This window comes from Polypterus senegalus, chromosome 6, assembly GCF_016835505.1.
Source record: "Polypterus senegalus isolate Bchr_013 chromosome 6, ASM1683550v1, whole genome shotgun sequence".
In the NCBI taxonomy this organism is placed as follows: domain Eukaryota; kingdom Metazoa; phylum Chordata; class Cladistia; order Polypteriformes; family Polypteridae; genus Polypterus; species Polypterus senegalus.
Genome location: NC_053159.1, coordinates 134716637 through 134737391, shown reverse-complemented (window position 1 = coordinate 134737391; position 20755 = coordinate 134716637). Strand labels below are relative to the sequence as shown.

The following is a 20755-nucleotide window of genomic DNA, read 5'->3' as shown; positions in this document are numbered from 1 at the left end:
GTGCAATGCATAGAATATAGTGACAAGGAGTAAGGAACACATGTTTTGGACCTCACATACAGAAGAGAAGCTTATCTGTCTGAAGCCTTGTATTTTACATGCCATATCAGAATGGTAAAAGAATTAAGGGGTAAAGATTGCTGCAGAACTCGCTGATGCTGTTAACCCTTTGTAAAGCACTGCTCTATCAGGCAGCATGCTATATAGGCTGTCAGAAAATAGGGCACACACCACTGCACTGTAAGATCGGTGCTCAGTTGTGACATGGGCTGCATTTTGCAGTCGTGCAATTTGTCATGGAGCAGCAATGAGATAAAAAGTCGTGTAATGTGACCTCAGCATTGGTTATTTTGGCACACTTGTTTAACTCTGTTCACTCTCAGCCTCTGCATTAGATTCCCTTGGAATATTGGGAGACACCTGTAATTTGTATGCTGATGCTGTGTGACAAATGTCTGATAGAATGGAGATTCTTCAGTATTTGGTGACAGACAATGTTTTAAAGTGATATCCTGTCTATTCTGGTACTTTTTAATCTACTGTATTTCATTTAGAGGCTCTCTCCCTCTGAAGGAGAAATTGTTGTTGTTTAAATGGCTAGAAGAAGTTGGCAGAATTCCCTTGGCCAGGAGGAATATGTTCATTTACTAGGTATATTCATTCTTGTGAAAATTGTGTACTTTCAGTATGGTTAACAAAAAAAAAACACTTAATGTTTGCTTTACTTATTAGGTGGAATTCTGCTGGCTTGTCTACTGAAATACACTGGCAGCATTTGCTCTAGTCATGTGCCAGCACCAATGAGATATTACACAGCTGAACTCCTTGATAGTGTGGCCGAACGGCAGAGGCACAGAGCTTAAAACGATAAGGTTGCTGGTTGAGGTTTATTCTGAAAGTGCATGTATTCTGGTAATGTGTAAATTAACCACATCACAAGGTGTAACACTGGTGCCTTAAAGATCCAGGAGACTGGGTCCAAACCCTTGCCCATTCAATATCCATATGGAGGTTCCACATTCTCCTTGTGTACTTGTGGGTTTTTCTCTGTTTATTGGTTTGGCTTATTACTTGGAAAGACATACATATTAGGTTATTTAGGAACTCTGAATTGGACTGGTATTGCTATGCCCTATGATGAGCACCCTGTCCATGTTTGGTTCCTGTACACGGCTGCTGGGGATAGACACTAAACCTCACAAACATGAACTGGATCAAACAGGTTTCAAATAAGAAAAATGTAGGTGCCATGTACTAATGATATGTTTGATTTGAATATAATTCTTGGTGATTTGTTTCTCACTTTTCACTAATAAGTTTTCATAGATACTATAATACAGTGGTACCTTGGTATACATCCTTAATCCGTTCCAGATCCTTGGACTTCTACCAAACAGGACTTATACCAAACAAATTTTTCCCATAAGAAATAATGGAAAAATGATTAATTCGTTCCCATGAAAAAAAAATCCTATTGTTATTGGCATATTATACATTGATGGGGTTGTATAAAATAATTTAAACACTGCTTAATACTAAAATACATAAATACAAAAGCAATTAGATGAAATAAATGAAAATGACTTGTCCGATAACAATGAGTTTAATTTTACTGCACAACAAAGGAGAGCGTTACAGCTCTTCCAAAGGAGCCTCTTCAGGCGATTGTGTAGCACTGCCGTTGTTCTTCTTCCGGTAGTCTTCAATCCAAATCCCTTAAGCAGATTCCATCCAGACTACTGCCTTATTACATCCACCTTCAACTCGTTTTGCACCCTGGTTAAAAGGACACTGCGGCTGTAGATCTTATATTCCTTTCCTACTTTTTAAATAAAAAGAATCGTAGCCTTCAACAAATCCAAAACGTTTACCTTTTCGGCAATCATTAACATCTTCCGTTTGCACTTGGGCATGGCCCCTGAAGCAGTAGCAGATCGTTTTGGAGCCATAATGAAGGGCTTGACTATGCACAAAGATAAACACAAAAGAGCACAAAAGTTAACTCTTTACACAGCGAAACACGTTGATGCTGATTGAGCAAGACGAGACTTCCTGGTTAACACTGCATTCAGCACACAGGAACTTAACTGCGTGCTCTGATTGGTTAGCTTCTCAGTCATCCTCCAATAGCTTCATTTGTATGAAATCAACTGGGCAAACCAACTGAGGAAGCATGTACAGGAAGTAAAAAGACACATTGTCCGCAGAACCCGCGAAGCAGCGAAAAATTCACGTTATATATTTAGTTATGCTTTCATATAAAATCCACGATAGAGTGAAGCTGCGAAAGTCGAAGCGCGATATAGCGAGGGATTACTGTACAGGTTAAAACTTGGCCCTTTTTTTTTTTTTGCAGATGCGTGCCCGGTATACCACACGTGTTGTTCTAGCACACGAGTCGTATTCCAAACAAAGGTCGTATACCAAGCAAAATATTTCGCCTCTAAGCAGGACGTATACCAAGTTGGACTTATTCCAAAGCAGACGTATACCGAAGTACCACTGTATACATATAGGAATGGGAGAACATATAATTTTTGTCTTGAATGCAAAATTGTAATTTAGAGTAGAATTAAAAAGTAATGTGCAAATCATTTACCAGTCTTTAGGGAGAAGATGAGTAAGATTCGGAAAAATCTCCCAGAACTGTGTGATAAAGGCGCTATATGCCAGCCCGACACAGACTAACACCAGAGGCACACGTAAAATAAATAAACTTATACCCACAGACGCAACACAGTCCACACAAACGCAACACAAAAGCAAACACAAATCTATTGTTTGACTCCTCCACTCCTCTCTGGCAGCTTTGTCCCCCTCTTTCCCACCTCTGGCTCCTTGAGTGGTGGTTGCTGGCTCCCTTTACAGCCCACCCGGAAGCGCTCCAGGTGTTTGCTGACGTGCATCCGGATGCACTTCGGGTGTGGTGGAAGGAACCACCCATATGGGCTCAGGAAGCCATGCAGCTCCCCCTGGTGGTGGCCATCGAGCCCAACAGGGCTGAGTCCCGAAATCCCATGCCTGTGGCCCTGATGCAACCTGGGGTCTGCCACCAAGCATACCGGGGAAGATGTTGTGTTGCCCATGGTTGTTTCCCAAGATCATGTACAGAAGGGGCGTTCCAGCTGGGCAAGGGCCCTGGCCATCAGCCACAACTGTTACACAGCCAGGTTGTTTTTGGTCAGTTTATTGTTGACATCATGGGATTTTTTGACCTCTGCAGACCCTATACAGCACTTCATTAACTCCTACCCTAAGACACTTGAGCTTGGCCTGGTTGATGGGTGTACCTTTTTAAACATTCACTCAAATTTACTGGTCTTTTGGATCACAGTATCGTTTTAGCTGCTGAAAACAATGGCCTCGCTCTCTCAGTAGAGAGGTTTTGGGAAAATGACATTTATGAGTGTATATATGCTTAACTAAATATTTAATTTCAACAGGGTTTTCATTGTGTATATCAGAAAGGGGTGTTGTTTGTTTTAACTGCAGTGACAGCCAAGAGCAAGACGGCACCGACTTTATTTGTTAAGAAATGCAGGCATCAGATAAGTGCAGGTGACATTAAAAGAAATGAAGGTCGTGAGCATGAACTGGAGGCAAGGGAATTTTTTTATGAAAATAACTGGGACAACAGTTTACATGCTGTTAGTTTTCTTTGGGTGTTTTTAGCGGTGGGCAGCGAGGTTCCATGTGATATATTTTGAAACTGTGATCTGTGATTCTAATTCGGCTAATAAATATATTTTTAGTCTAAAGGATTTCTCAAGTCTTCAGTTTTTAGTATTTTACATGCTAAGATTGGCAGACCATACACTGCTTTTCACTTCACCACATGTTCCATTCTGTGTCAGCAGCGTCTTTTATCTCCTGCTGCAAATGGAGGAATTCCCTTAAATATCCACGAAATATATGAAGTGTTGCTCACGCTAAATGCAGTTAATTGACATTCCTAATCTTTTTAAATAGCAGACTAGTGCATGAGAAGGAGATTACCTTAATCATGCTAAGTTCTCAATTTAAGCATCTTAGGGGTGGTGTCAGCCTCAGACATTTGCAGTACAAGGTAACAATTACAACCATCCACTAAGACACAGTCGTAAACCCCTACTGCAGAATGTGTATGCGAGAAAACCTTAAGCTGCACTTTAAAGTTAAGGTGGCAGTTAAGATGGTTGGTTCTAGTTTTCTAGTGGATACTTAACAGACTAGCCTTGAATCTTTATTTAACAAACTGGTGCTGTTATATTATGCTGATCACTTCACTAAATATTCAAAATATTTAGTTGATGAGTTTTTCTTGTGAAATCTCCATCACAGGTTCCCATTATCTCAACATAGCCATCGTTGGGTCTGCAGTTAGTGGGACACATTTAGGAAGCACCACCTAGGCTTTTTGCTAAATTGCAGTAACCAAGAGCAAAGTCAATGTGAAAAATGAAGAGGATTTGTCTTGTTGGGACTTGTCCATGAGACACGAGAAGAAAAAGGACAGGAGCAATGTTTTGTTGACTCTGCAGAGACTGCAAGGAATTGTCCCAGATGTTGGGCGGAGGAAGGTTTTGTTAGGCGTGCTATGGTGCCCCAGGCTGAGGAATCTGGCATCAAGCCTCCAGCGAAGACATGTTGCTTAGCCGCCTGCTAATTAATGAGAGATGTCTCCATTGAGACTCTCCCCTTCTGTTTAACACATGTGACGCTCCCCTCTGCCGTATGTCTGGCTCCTGCCTCCATCAGCTTGGGGGGTCGTTTTTGAGCTCAGCAGGTTACCTAATTCAAACCATGGGAGCATGGGGGTTGGGGGTTGTTTCCAACAACTAGTGTACATATTAGTCTTTCAAAAACAAGAATCATAAACTCTCATTTCTCTTCCTTCTGCTTCAGTCTTTCATTGCTCAGTAAGGATAATGCTTTTAACATCTCTTCTACCACATGTTCTTGCAAAGTTCAAAGATCTGTTTAGGGCTGCTAAACTTCATTCTACCTCCTGTCTTTAAATTAGCTTATGGAGTGCCATTCTCTTACAGAAAGTGTAAAACAGCATTTTTTAATACACCTAACACACCTACCTACGTTTAAATTTCTTCTGCCACACAACTAACTCAGTTGAGGTGTGACCTGTTTGTTTTTGAGAAAAGTACAAACCTTTGTAGATTTTTAAAATTATCTGCATGTGATATTGAAACAGCTTAGCTGTTCGCTAACCAAACAAGCTTGGTGGACTGAGTGGACACTTCTCATTTCTGCTTATTTATTCCTCTCCCTCTCTTAAGGCGTTTGTCATATTTGTTGTTAAGTGAGCTGAGCATGCGTTGCCTTACCCACCAAACGACGAACCCACCTGGATTGGGACCCTTCCCTAGTGCAGCGGGTGACACCTTAGCACTTGTTAGATAAACAATTTATGAATATTCTTGCTGTGTGGTTATTTCTAAAGTTAAACCTAAGTTAATGCTGATTTTCAATACCTCAAACTGGTAACCGCTCTTTCAGAAATATACGTTTCTTCAGGTTTTTTTACATTTTTATTGTATTTCTCAACCTGACATTTGTCTCTGTTTTATTTTTCCTCAATATCTGTAAACACTAATTTCATAAACCATTTGAGACCTGCGTTTAAGTACACTGGTGAGATGTGAGGCTTACCAGGTTACTTCATTTGTTCAGTATTTTTAATTCTTTGAACACATAACATTTTAATGAAACACACTCAATTGGAGAAATATGGTTTAAATATGCTTCATAAACAATGCAAGAAGAGCTCAGAGTTTAACTAGTGATCTAGTGGTTCCTGATCCAGCTCCTTAACCAGTAGACCATTCTGCCTACTCAGTCTCACTGTGAGTGACATTTTACTTCTATGGCATGGCCACTTCTGTGGATAGTTAATAGATGTTCATCATTTTACTGTTTTGTATTTGTATTATACAATATCATTTTAAATACTAAATCACATATTCAACAACATTGATGCAAATTAATGGAAATTGAGTTAAAAGTTGAACCTACAGTAGGAAACACTTCTTCACACAAAAGATCATGAAAATCTATAACACACTATCAGTTGCAGAAGTATTAGCAGAAATCTTGACAGCTTCTACAATGTATCTGAATGAGGGATTGGAACAGCTATCTATTAGTTAACCAGTCCTCCTCAATGCTTTAAATATTCCCATCGTCTTTATCAAACTTTTTATGTAGAGAAAAGGCAAGCAAAATGACACCTTTTATTGGCTAACTAAAAAGATTATAATATGCAAGCTTTCGAGGCAACTCGGGCTCCTACTTTGGGCAAGATGTAATACAGAAACTGGAGTTCCCTGTGTTTAAATACACCCTAGGACAAGAAACAACATTGTCCTAGTGTGTGAATAAACACAGGAAACTCCAGTTTCTGTATTACATCTTGCCTGAAGAAGGGGCCTGAGTAGCCTCAAAAGCTTGAATTGCTTGGCTTTTCTCTACATTCATAATGGCTAACACGGTACAACACCCTAGTTCTTCAAACTATTTATGTAATTTGTTTATTCTTGTATCTAAACGTTACTGGGACTCCTTCATACTTGTGCTTGTATGATGCTTCACTGTGATTGCTCTCTTATTGGCTAAATCAAAAGTGTTTTTTTTTTTTATTTATTTATTTTATGTAATTCAAGTGTGTTTGAAGGAGGTTAGAAGGTTGTTTTTTATTTTTATTCTATATTTTTTCTATTGAAGATCAGATTATTTTTTGGAGAAATATTTCACTGTGTATGCATCCATCCTTTTTCAACCAATGTCTGTAGCATAACCAAAATTTAGCTTTTTAGCTCTTTTCATTATTATCTTCAAACCATTTGATCACAGGTGGTTATGAAACCCTAGATGATAATTATCTCTTATACGTTCTGTCACAGGCATGTCATTGTTTCCAGCTAATGGCTTGTCCAAAGTGCTTTGACACATGGGTCTTGACAAATGATAGATATCGCACTTCCTTACTATTCCTTTCTGTTTAATGAGCTAGAAGAAGGTGTTAAGTGCAGCCATAAAGTATCACCTCTCGGGCCAGGTGTTGAGCCCTTCTCATCAATCTGTTCACCATTGCCATCCTTTCTTATTTTGTCAGGTAGCTGCTACTAAAGAAGCAAATCAGCAGCTGACTGACATCATTATTATTATTCATAACAGAACTGTGTTCTTTTTGGAAAAAACACCGATCAGCTTTGCTACAGAGTTAGGCTGCACAGGATATTGCTTGTAATATTTGTTCTGGCTGTAGGTGATCTATTGATGCAACGTTTACCTTTGATCTGTTTAAAGCAGCATGAAGGTTGGTGGAAATGGTCTTCCCATTTTACTGCCATGGACCAAGAAGAATGTGTGCATGAGATTTAGCTGTGGACCTATTAAAGGATTTGGAACTATATGTAGATTTAAGCGTTAACCTTTTAAAAGAGTAACATCCTGTCCCTGCCACCACCATTTTAAGTTTTAAAATAACTTTTTCACATAGATTTCTTTACAGATGCTGGTGTACAAATGTGTTGTAAAACCTAGGACTGAAGCTTAAGCATTATAACTGAAGCACCACCGGGTAATTTTTACGGTACAGATGCCCTTCCATATATCAGATTAAAACTTTACCTTGGATGCAGCTAGTTCAAAAGCTGAACATAATTTCACCAAAAGGGTCTATGCCAGATTTAAAGCAAATAAATAGACAAGCCCAATAATGACAAAGGAATTTACTCATCTCATTATCATTTGAAGTGCTTAAAAGTACATATTCCATGAAAACATGAATTGACCACCTGATTCAAACCACATTTGGTCCTTGTTTTTGGCCTGATTCGGTGTGCTTACCACTGTCGGTAAGGTCAAAATGTTACCATTCTTTTTTGAAAATGTTGCCAGTGAAATTTTAGTATTATGCCTTTTTTAGCCCTAAAGCATTATTTGTATATTTATGTGAGATTTTCATTATTCTTCTTTCTCTGTTTCTCTCATATAACTGGTAGGAAACCCATCCTGGGCCAGACTCTGTCACACCAGGCCAGTTTACAGTCAATTACTTAGTTGGCAAGCATTTCTTAGAGATGGTGGGATAAAACCAGAGCACCAAATGAAAAAGCAAAAAGGAGAAGGGAATGTGCCAGCTCTGCAACATAGTGACTGGGCCTGGAATTCAGACCCAATCTCCAATCACTGCACCCTTCTCTTTGCTTTGTAAATCCTAAAAGGCAGCTGCATTATATTTAATGGTTCCATTTTAAGTTTAGTGTGTTGAAATGTTGACTGTAATGACAGTCAGTGTTACTAATGATTTGTGTGATAATTGGCAGTCCAATTTAATAACGATCCAAGTATTTTTTCCCCTCGCAAAATCATGCCAGCCACCAGATATTATTCTCGATGTCTGACTTTTTGGCAGAAAAGAAATACCCACAACTCTGTGATTTAACATTTCGTAAAACTATTGACTATCTGTTCTAATCTGAGCCAGACACAAAGACTATCTTGAATCTTTGCAGATACAGACAAATACAAAATCACAGAGTCTAGTTTAGAGGCTCCAGGCTTTTAAGAGAGCATATTATTTGTAGGAATCTTGTTGCTCTCCTCAGCGTCGATGAGACCTTGGAGCAGTTGGTCTCTTCTGCTTCTTTGCAGTGTTTAGCAGGAGAAACTCTCCCCAACCGTCATGCCCTTCTCTGCTTCATGGGTTTTACTGCAATCCAGAACTCCAAGGTTTCACTTCCAGCCTTTATTTCATTTCTTTGATTCCCTTTTCTGGTACTCCCAGGCTCCTTTTCTACTCCTTTAGAAGGTGTGGCGTTCTAAGTGCAATCCATGGAGCGCTAATGTGAAACAGCTTGAGCCAATCTCTCGTGCCTTTTAAGAAATCAGTTTGCTTGCACACCAAACACCTTGCGGCCACACAAACAGATTCCAAAATGCACTGTTTTTTCTTTGTTTTTCCCCAACTAAAACCACACATAGCCACTGAAACCTAAATGCGTTTTACCAACACACACACACTTATACAGGGCAATTTTATCAAATGATGTACTGTATATTTAAAACCCAGCTGTGTTATTCTGCTTCATCCAGAAAATTCCATAAGACAATGAGCATCAGTTATAGTGCCGTCGGTTAAACTTGTGTATCAAAAGTACTGTGAAACAAAGTGCTTTTCTGTATACGATATTTGTAGGGTTTTAACCAAAGGATAATATTATTGGCAGGCAGTATGGGGTAATGGTTAAAGCTATGGACTTAGGACTTCAAACACTGAGGTAAAAGGTTCAGATCTTGCTACTGACACAGTGTGACTTCTTCTACCAGAGCTCCAATTGTGAAAACAAATAAAATTAGTTACATTTCATCCCAAATTTTAAGTTGCCTCAGATAAAGACGTCAGTTAAATAGTAAGTAATAACAATATTAGGTCACTGGAGCTGCTTGCTCTTTAACACGCTATATACAATTGCATATGGGTAAAACATTCCTGCAGTAGACCAATTTCTGCTTTTCCTAGTGGCTGACTTTGGCTTTTGTTGTTTTTTTTTAAAACACAATTTACATGAAAGTTTATTCTTTTGAATTGAAATATTTAATCATTTGGAATAATATGAAATTTGAGTATATTATTACTAGGACTGGGAAAGTTAGCGCATACTTTTTTGCGATTTAATGTGGTGTGTTTAAAGTGTTGAAAAATATTGTTGCTTCCTAGGCCGGCAACAAAGCAAATGCTTTGGTCAGGGCAACATTTCCATGGTTTATTTATTTATTTATTTTAAATTTCAAAAGAGTAGTACAAATAAGTTAAGTGTGTACCTAAAGAATTACATATACATTCAGTACTGTAAATATGCACTACCTTTAAAAATTTTATGAAATATAATTTTCATTTAAAGTATTAATATTTCTTATTACGCGGTTCACAATGGTATGCCACATGTCAATGCATAGCACTGGTGTTCATTTTCTTGATTTATACATACTGTACTGACATAGGTGCAGGGGAGTGGCAGGAAAGGGGGTGAGTTTATAGCAGTCCTGGTGCAATGCTAGGGAAAAGTTGTAATGGTAAAAATGACACTGTCTTTTTTCATTTCATGTTTCTGTAAGAAGATAGAGTCAATGTCATGTCATATAAGTGCTAAATAAGTTATCTTTGAGTGGCACTAAAACCATAATAAGCCTGTAGTACCTATGTATTTAACTCGCTGGTCTTCCAGGTAACATATAATGCTGACTGTCATAATATAATGACAAAATTCTACAAAATAGAAGTGTAATGATTATCCCTATACCGCGATTCAAGTTTGCAGTTTTTTCGCTAATTTATGCAAAGAGCACAACGTAACAATCCAAGCAATGCCCAGTGTCCGTTTTTAAGTGAGAGAAAAACTGCAGAGATCTTTTTTTTTTTTTTTCTTTGTGTACTAGGTGTAGGTGGAGCAGTGTTTTCCAAGCATTTTTCTGTGGTGGCACACTTTCTGTAATCCAAAAAAAATCAAAAGACACACCAAGATTCTACCAACCTAAAAAGCATTAAATCTCTACGTGTGCTAGACCAGGGGTCACCAACTCCGGTCCTGGAGGACCACCGTGGCTGCAGCTTTTCATTCCAACCCTTTTTTTAATTTACTTCTTTTGAACTCATTTTAATTAACTTGTTCTTGTAGACTCAGATTCCTTAATTGTTTCTTTTTCCTTAATTAGCAGCCAAACAATAATAAGATGAGCCAAAACAAGTGGTGTCCATCATACAATATCTGAAAATGAAGAACCATGAAGGTCTCAGGAATGTTGGTCTGCTCAGGTCCCCAGTGCTCTTAGAAAAAGAAAATCAACAATTTCAGAAATGTCTGCTAATGCACCATGAGAGCAGCAACAAACCACGGAATTAAAGAATGAGTTTAATTAATGACAAGAATCAGCACCTCATTAACCAGCTTGTTGGAGTGAAATTGGATGGCATTTGAGGCCTTGACTTCATTGGTCTTCGGTTGGCTCACTCACTTCACATTTCATTTCTGTTTAAGGAAAGAAATGAAGCAATTCAGGGGAACAAATCTTAAAAAAGCAATTCAATTAAAATGAATTCACAAGAAGTTAATTAGCAGCACAAAAAGGGTTAGAATGAAAACCTGCAGCCACGGTGGTCCTCCAGGATCGGAGTTGGCGACCACCGTGTTAGACTGTCCAAAGGGGCAGGACAAATAAATCGGTCTTCAGCAGTACATTCAAAGTCAACAGTTGTTTTGATTGAGACACAGACATGTCAAAGTAAAAAAACATACGCCATATCAATCTGAGAATTAATGCATTGGCCTTGTTTTCTTGTTGCCTTTTTTTCAACTTGCCTTTTAGGAAGGCATTCAAATTGTACTTACAAGTAGTATTTTGTTAAAAGGTCAGATTTAAGGTACTTATTTAAGTTTAAACTGTACCATTATTTTTTTTTTATTTCTTTGTGTTCATTCTACATTAAATTTATATTTCAGTGTGATTTACTTCATGATTTCTGTATTACTTTATAATTACATGATTTATCGTTAGATAAGATTAATCACATTCATTTCATACATTTATGCGATTAATTTTTTTAAATCTATTTCCAGCCCTAATTATTACAATTATTAGTTGTCTGCATTATTCACTTTTTTCTTTTTTTTCTTCACATTATTCACTAGAATATTTCTTTGCATGTTTTCTATCAGTTGTATTTCAAGCTTGTATTTTTTTTTTTCTTTCTTTCATAGTCCTAGGCAGACAATAATGTACTAACAGGCCGCGTTTTAGTTGTTACGGACAGCAGTAACCTTTACAGGCTGCACATTTAGGTGGCCCAAGCAATGAAGTGAATGTTTTTAGTTTGGGGGCGATGTCCTGTAGTGCTTCAAGTGAAAGAAAATAACTGTCATCACCTTGTTTTGGAGGTTTCTTAAACAATTGGCGGTCCCTGTTTAAAGTCCATAGATGTGACTGTGTGGTGTGGGAGGGGGCATCGCCGTTCAAAGTAAGCAGACATGCATATAAATGTGAATGATTTCAGAAGGCAAGGTGGAGGTACTCCTTTCAAAGTCCATAAATGCAAATGTATATTACAGTGGAGCAATTTGTGGTGGGCCCATTCAGTTTAAACTTACACTATCTGTCCCTCTTGTCTTGGATCTGATGACTCCATTTCCGCCTGCCTTTTTGCTTGTGGTGAAGCGCCTGGCACTGGCACTCTAGTTTTATCGCACTTGCTAACCATTTAACTTCACCAAACATTGTCTTTTCTATTTCACACCTCATTTGTAAACAGCGAACGTGACTACATCTGTTTTTTTCCTGTCCGTAACACCACCTGTCCTTCATTCATCTGTCTGTATTGGCTAGTGCTGCTATCAATCGCTTCTGCTGCATCCTTTGGTTACATAAAGCCCCCCCATCAGTGCCACGCAGAGCATGTTAGTTTACATAATAATAAATATCAACAAATAAAAAAGCTGTCAACAAAAAAAAAATCTGTCTGCTGATTTTCTCCTTTCTGTAATGTCACCAAATCGATATTTCGAAATAACCTTTCTTAGCGGATACCTAATGACCTAGATGTACAATCCGGTGTGGATTTCAGATTTTAAGTAAACGGGAAATAGGCATTTTTGATGGTGAAAGAGTAAGTCAGTCAGTCAGCGAACTTTGCATTTATTTCTATATGCTTTTGCATAGCACAGTGACAAAATAGCCCTCTCACTCTCTGGGCTAAGTTTGCATGTTCTTCCTATGTTTGTTCCTGTTAGTCTCAGGATGTTCTGATTGTCCTCTCGCATCCCAAAGACATGACGACTAGTTCTTTTGGAATATACTTTGGCTTCCATGACCTAGAACTGGATTGAGTGGATTTGAAAATGGATGAATAGATTTGTCATGTCACTGTTTTAGCTTCTGTGATTGTTGTTTGAGTCCCAGGATTTATGGCCATTGTGATGTCTGGTGTCCTCATTCTTGGTTTCAGATGTTAAAACCGGTATTGACATTGCTTTGGATAGATACAGCGTAATATTAAAAACTGACCTCTTCTTTGACAGTAGATTGTTAGTTTCTCATGTGCTTTCACTCTTTTACTGACTGCAAGTGTCACACATTTTTGAAAACGATTGTCTCTTAAAGAATAGATTTTTTTAAAAAAAGGGTTTAATGCAAGTTGTGAAGCATTTTAAAGTATCATTACAAATATCATATTTTCTGCTTTGTGTCATTTTTAACTTTCTTTATAGATGTGTGAAATGTTTTGACCCCCAAAAAAGCTCCGCGTTCCATCACATCAGACGTGGTATTTTGCTAACCTTTTGGGTTTGGGTTGATGATGATGCGTCTGTATGTAGGCTCAGAGATAAATGACTTTATGCAAATGTCAGAGCAATGGCTTGGAAGAGATCCATTCTGCTGGCACGGGGGCATTTGGTGGGAAGTGTCCTTTTTGGACGATTCGCTTTATCATACCCCTTTTTAGAGCAGGAACTGTTACAGCTGACTGCGTTTAATTTAGTCATCAGAGCAACTGCCCTTGCCGCATTTGGTGCCCTCAGTTTTGCAGTACACAGAATGCTTCTGTAATGTTAGTCTTGTTTTTCTAGTACATTTTGTGGGTAAAGGCTGTGAAATGCCAAATGTAAGAGCCATGAGGGAGGTGACAACATCATCGGTGCCAAAAGGTCAATTCTATTTGTGTGAGCAGCTCATTTATTAATTTAAGTGTTCCATACAATACTATACCATGTAGATAGTCAATCTAATATCCTGTTACTCACTTGCAATTCTTTGTTTAGTTGTACCTCTTTTTTTTTTTGTTTAACCTCATTAAACTCTAGACTGAGTCCAAATCACCTCTGTGTGTGTGTGTGTGTGTGTGTATTTATATATACATTTCAAATGAGTGAATATATAAATACATAAAAAATGCATGCATATTTGTATGTGTTGTCTTGTTTCTGTTGCATGCAGATAGAAATAATGCCTAGTTTATAACTTACAAGGTGGCAGGTTCAGTTCTCATCACATATTCCCTGAATGACTTGAATCAAATCATTTCATGGTGATGTCCCAGTTGTAGAAAATAAAAATGCTTGTGCTTCACTGTTGTGTTTTTAAAGCTACATAGAATAAAGACACAAGATAAGTAAATAAGAAAAAAATAACAAACTTAAGTAGGGATCTGTATTTTTCACCATGAAAACTGTACATATTATAATGGTGCTTGTGTTTAAATGTGCCCCTTTGGATCTTTGTGTACATTTGTGTGCTCCTCTTTGCACCTTTGTCATGCTGAACTAATGAGTTACAAACTTGCCACTTGCTGTGTGAGGGAACTGTGTTTGCTCAGTGGGTGGAGAAAGCAAATGTTTCTTGATAAATCCACTGACGTCTGTGCGTCTGTTTTTATTGCAGGCAGGTTTAATGGCAGTCTTTTTATAAGTTTATAGAAGGATCATTCATCACCTCCAAATAGGCACAACTGACACAAGCAAAAGAGGACTGCTAATGATGCCTTGTTCTTTTCGTTATAATGCCTCGATTGTGCTGTTACTGGTTAGACCCGGATTTTCTTTAATTTGACTCTTTACATTTTTAATGTTACAGAAAACTGTCAACTGCCTTTCTTGAGGTTTGAAATGGGGAGGGCGTGGTGGGCAGTTTGTTTACTTATTTTGGAAGCACAAAGGCTCACATGTGTTGCCTCCTCGAATCTCCCGCCCGCCATTAATCTCATCTAAAGAGCTTTCCTGAGGAGTCAAAGGGATTTGGCTTTTTAATTGACCACCTATTACAAGCCAGAGCTGCTTTGTGTTTTTCAAATCTCTGTAGTGCTTCCATTCACCTGGTGCTTACGCACAATTGCTTTCGTCGCAGTTTGTGGCCTCTTTTTCTGGCATTACACAGCTCTCTTCATTCTGAAAGGGTGAAAAACATGTTGAAACCCTTTAATTGGTGTAGTCCAGTGGTACTTTACACAAATGTCCTGGGCCCACTTCACATAATCTTCATTGCTATTGTGTAGTTCTACCAAAATGTGTCCTTCTCTACCACTTCAAGTTTCATAACCTTGTAAGGGAGATCACTGCTTTGCAGAAGTCCTGATGATTGTGCTTTGTCTGGGGTGTTAACACTATTGTAGTGAATTTATGAGAAATGAAGGGAGACCAATTTGGCCTAAATGGAGGTGACAGAATCTCTTACAGACCTACTTCTAGGGGAAAAAAAAAATAAATAAATTTATGATAATTCCAAAACAAAGCATCCAAATTAGGTACTACAAATGTAAAATAATGAAAATATTATATTAGCAAAAATGTCTAGGAAACTGTTGCACTAATTTGTTAACATATACTATAATTTAGTCCTAAAATCTGATGTTGATTGCAATGCTATCACTCATATTTGAAGATGTGGTTCTGAAGTGGCACTTCATTGGCATGGCTCCCATTGGTTTTGTGTATTTTTCCTCTTTACTTTTTTTCTTTTGCCACATTTCCACACCTGTTCTATTGTGCAATACCCATCAAATTCAGCAATGAGTTATTGCCATGTTTGATCTATTATTATGAAAAGATTGTTGGCTGGTTAAAAGGTAAGCTTATTGCTGGTGCTGACTGCATAATACTGACCACATGTGTTGGCTAAACCTGTGCTTTTGAAAACTTCCAATTTTGCATTACCTGTTGTACTTTGATGTGAGTAATGTTTGGGAAAGGAAAGAAAAGATAATGTTGGCCATTGCCACCATGGTTTTAGATATACTCCATCACCATTATCCATTAGCATTGTATATAGGCTCCTATGATAATCCTTTAGCAGTAGTTTTAGTGTTGCAAGTTCATTTGATATCTTGGCCCTCTAAAGTGATCTTGCCAGATAAGTGTGTCATTTACATATAGGTGGCGTGTTTCTTTTGAACTGCTATCTGTATGCATAGTTTGGTATTAATACTTTACTATAGAACTGTCTTTGTACTTCTTTTCTTCAAACTCTGTGCAGTTATTAGCATTTCCCCCAGCCTTTTTATTGGCAAGTCAGAAAATCTGAAAACCTTTCCTAAGTCATTGATGTAGTCTATGCTTTTGTTGTATTTTATATAATTGTAATTTCTCATTACACTGTATTGATCTTTTATATTATGGTCTATATATTTATGTATGATTTATGAACTTAATCACCACTGCCATGTGTAAGAACATCTGTAATAAAAGGTCAATCTTAGGCATGTCCTGTACCTTTAGGATTTGTGATGACATGTGGTCAAGCTTCTTGCTTTGCTTCACGTGTGCCGTATTATCCTGCATCCTCACTTCGGTCACGTATTTGCAGATCAGCAGTTTAGAGGATTAGTTCTGTTCATTCTGGTGAAACGCACTTGTACAATGAGATAGGATGAAACCCCTTTTATTTTGTGTTTTTTTTTTTTCTTTGTTTGTTTGTTTTTCTATGATAGACTGAAGACAAATGAGCACCATATCAGAGTGGCTTTTTGGATTTTTAATGAATCCCCTGAAGAGTTCATTTTTGTTGTTTCTTGTTGATCTCTGCAGAGTTATCACTTCCACCCATATGCCAAATTCATCCAGTCAAAAAAAGGGGGCCAAAGGACTAGGCATTAATAAGTCTCCAGTATGGAAACACTGAATCTATGTGTGCTCAATGGTTTGGGACTCGGGTCATTGTCAGCAGTAAGGCCCCTGGGTTTCTACTTCTGTGTTTAGCACCATTCATTTAGAGTACCATTGGTTGGCTGCCGGCACTAGAAGAACGATCTGCTGTTCATTCATTATTTATCGCTGTGAATATTTCATGACCTCTCCCCTGTGGCAATCGCCTTTCCAGCTGTTGAGACTCTGAGCCTCGAGAATGAACTGAGTAGTTCGGAGTCCAGCTATGGCTGAAAGAGAGGCATCTCCTTCAGCTGATATACTCAGTGCTTTTAATATGACAGAATGTCTTGTGTGCCTGAGCTAATCTCTACTAATTAGCCCTGTCATTTTGACAGGATTCAGCACTCACAAGCAAGGACCTGTCTGCTCCGCTTGTGTTGAAATTATATCCAACCCAAAGTCTTTGAAAGGCATTGGCATGCTTTTCACTGTTACCTTTTGTGAACAGTCATTTGTGTTTAACAGGCTGTTTAAAAACTGTTTTAATGGCAAATCATTAAACCTGTCTGTCTGTGACATGTTTTTAATTTAGTGGCCAAATAACAATGGTTTATTAAGGGATAGGATGTGGTGAATTTTATTTATTGCATAGGTAGATGTGGGCCCATGTGGACAGTGCCAAGAGAGGCAGACAATTAACAAGTGCTTTTTTTGTTTTGTTTTTTAACACTCCAGTCCATATTGTAATCTGCTATTAATCCAGGTAATCTGTATGGTTTCACACTGCAGTTTACAAAAGAAGTCACTGTACAAATGCTAAAAGCATGCAAACCACTTCTTTGTCATAAATGTTCACTTTTTTTCTAGTAGTAAGTTTGTCAGTTGACTATGTTAAGTTCTGTTTGAAAATTGGAGACTGTTGACTTTTGGTGTGGGTGACAACTAGGCCATCATGGTGACATTTTAAGTGCCTTTTATGATCCAAGAAAATGATGGATTTGGCTGAATGAAGTCTGCCAACTCGCATGCATTCTCAGACCATCTTGGGCTCTGCTTCACACCACACACCATTATCTGGATTACAATGTGTGTTAGAGAGTCTCTATGTGAGGAGTTGCAGTGATGTCGCGGACTGTCTCCTCCTCAAAAAACAACAGCAATGGTTAAAAAAAATCTGAAGCATGGCCATTATGGGCGTAACATGCATTTTTTAGGTAGTATAGAAAATGTGGAGTACAGCATCTAAATTGTAATTGAATTTTTATATTTAAACAATATAATACTTGTATACTGTATATTTATAGGGGATACCATTATAGGCATATATTCACAGATGAAGTAATGGGTGGAAAAATTCTGTGTGTGTAGAAGTGCGAAAGTGGTGCTAAAGCAACAGGTAGTTTATTAAGGTTGAGAGACTATTGCCTTTATTTTGTGATCAACTTTCCTCCTATCCAGGGTGGTGTCCCTGCCTTGAGTCTAATACTGCTAACATAGACTTCAGCTCCACACAACCCCATAATGGTAAACCGGTATTCAGAAAATAGAAGGGTTCATTTTTACAAAGTTGGAGAAAGTAGTAGCAAAATGCTGTGGTACTTATGCATTTGTATATGATATGCCTTTTCAGAACTGAACATTTGTAGTTGGGGAAGAAGGACAGATGGGCGAAGAAAAATCCTGGTAAATTAAGGGTTAATTACAGTTTTTATTTCTTGTTCAGTTTATAAATGGAACTAATGAGTGCACAGTGCAATAGATGGACACAGATGCAGATAAACTCCCCCATTTAATTCTAGCTGTTTTATTCGTAAGTTGATGAACAGCTGGGAGAGGAACAGACAGTGACCTCTGTTAGCCAAGTTTCCCCTCCCTAAATACAAGGGCTTCATCCTGAGTGGGACGGAATGGAGAACAGCTGAGTGGCTTAATAGATAATGTACCTTTTTATGCAAAGGGAGTGAGGGAAGGGGCCAGATATCACAGCTGCTAGCTGAGGACTGAACCTCCTGAGCTAGAAGATGCAGTGTGTGTCTGAACAGGGGTGTGTGTGTGTGTGTGAGAATGTGTGCGTGGGTGGGCGTGTGCACAGAAAGATTGGAGAGACTTGTATTTGCATTTTGATTTATACAAGAGACAGCCTGGGACTGATATATTTATTCCAGCACCATGTTTCAGTTCTACCTGTTTATCTGAGTTTACTGCTAATTTAAGCAATGCCTTGATGTTTGTCAAAAAACAGCTTACAAAGGAGTCAGGAGTTCCACTGCTTTAAGTTACTAATATCTCATGTTTAATTGATAATGTCTGAACTTTTATTCAGTTTTTAAACCAAAGTCTCACTGAACAGCTGCAGCTTCCTCAGAGGTGTTTAATATTTTGCTTGAAAATCCAGCAAGTTAAAGATCACGCATTTAAGCACAATAGTTAATCTCTGTCTTCTCTCGTTACCTAAAGTTTTACCCAGAAATGCCATGTACTCAGATAACATTTCTGAGCTTATTTCATTGGAGCAAATCTTATTGGATGCACATATGTCAAAGCAATGAGGAGATGAATGGGGTTCAAAGCATGTCCCCCTTTTGATACCAGTTTTTCAGTACTGAGAACTGCAGCACTAGTGTAAGCTTTTAAAGTCTGGCCACTTACCAGAGCTGTTAATTCTTTATCTACATCATTAAGTTTTGTTTAGTGTCTACTGCACTCTTGCATTAATAAACACAGTGTGTGCAGGGCCTATCATTTATCATTTTACTTTTAGTCGGCTCTACTTTGATACTATTGCAGTTGATTGCCTTGTCCTCCAGGTTGGTTTGCTGCCTTACACTTGGTGGTGCCAAGGGTAGGTTCAACTCCCACAGCAATGTACTGGATTAAACTGGTTTGAGAATGTTGAGATACATTGATGCTGAAGGACCTAAGGAATTCTATTGTTCAATCAGCCTTAATTTTATATTACCCCCTGTACCCTAACACCAAATCTAGCCAAGCCCCCTCTCTATGAACAACAGTGAAAACAAGCGTCAACTTTAATAAAATTTGCAATTCTACTTGATAAGGCCAAAAGGACCTGTAGCAAGTCTGAAAGGCAAGAACCACATTACAAGTAATGAGCTGTCTGAGTAGTTGCACTGCATGGATTGTAAGTCTTGCAAAACCATCTATTCTTGCCATCCTTTTAAACCTGTTAAAGAATTTTACAATCAACTTGAGAATCATGGAGGCTTAAGACCGCTTTGGGGGAACATTCCTGCCCTCGGTTTTCAACTGTGAAAATCTGAATTGTTAAAATAAAGTCACCTAGAACTGGGAAAGGGCAAAATCATAAAAACCAATGGCCTAGAAAAGCCATTTAGTCAGCATTTTCCAAAATGTTCAGTTTGTCCTCTCAAGGTGTCTTCCTAAGGAATTCACTAAGAGTTAAATCTTTTTTTTTTTTTTTTTTTCTTTTTTAAGGCAGTATAAGAGAATCATTTCTCAGTTCAGTAAATTAATTGTCAATTAAATCCACCCCGTTTCACAGCTTCATGTTTTTTTCTAGGACATCTTCAAAGCTAGTGGAGGTGCCATGCAGGAGCAAAATGAAAAAATGGAAAACAAACAATGCTTCTATGATTAGGTGAAGAAGCAGTGTGTATTTGGGGGGTAGTTTTTGGTGATTACTACCATTGTCTGTGGGTAAAATAGCATTAATTGCACAATGATGTAAGGAACCTTTTTAAATTCTGAGTCCCTTGGCATTTGATCAGCTTTCTGTTTCGTAGTCGCTGGATAGTTTACAGCTGCAAACTGGCAGGGGACACTTGATGATGAATAGATGCCTTCATTAGCCTTGTTCCCATCTTCATTACTGCTGTTTTAGTCTGGCCCTCAGGGGTCAGCTACATGAGGCACTTTTATGTTTTTAGGTAATTGATTTGCTCTGCTTAAAAGGACAAGGCAGCATTTGAGAATATTGGCTGGTCTTTACTGCACTGCAGTAGTTTTATCTGCCTGTGTTGCACAGTAGTCAGGAGTTCTTCTCCAACAACGGAACCATTAATGACTGCGTGAACCATACTGCCCTTTAGACAAAATGTCCCTCCCGCTTCTTGTAATGAGCTTTTCAGCATTTCTGATAGACACTG

At 38.3% G+C, this 20755-nt stretch overlaps 1 protein-coding gene across 1 annotated transcript in view; it reads left to right on the top strand.

Moving 5' to 3' along the window:
• The first annotated feature begins 9240 nt into the window (after nucleotides 1–9240).
• LOC120530664 (TNF receptor-associated factor 4-like) overlaps nucleotides 9241–20755 on the top strand; it is a 37996-nt gene continuing 26481 nt past the window's right edge. The window contains exon 1 of the mRNA XM_039755088.1: nucleotides 9241–9278. Within this exon, the coding sequence (XP_039611022.1) occupies nucleotides 9241–9278 (38 nt within the window). The remainder of the gene's footprint in view (nucleotides 9279–20755) is intronic.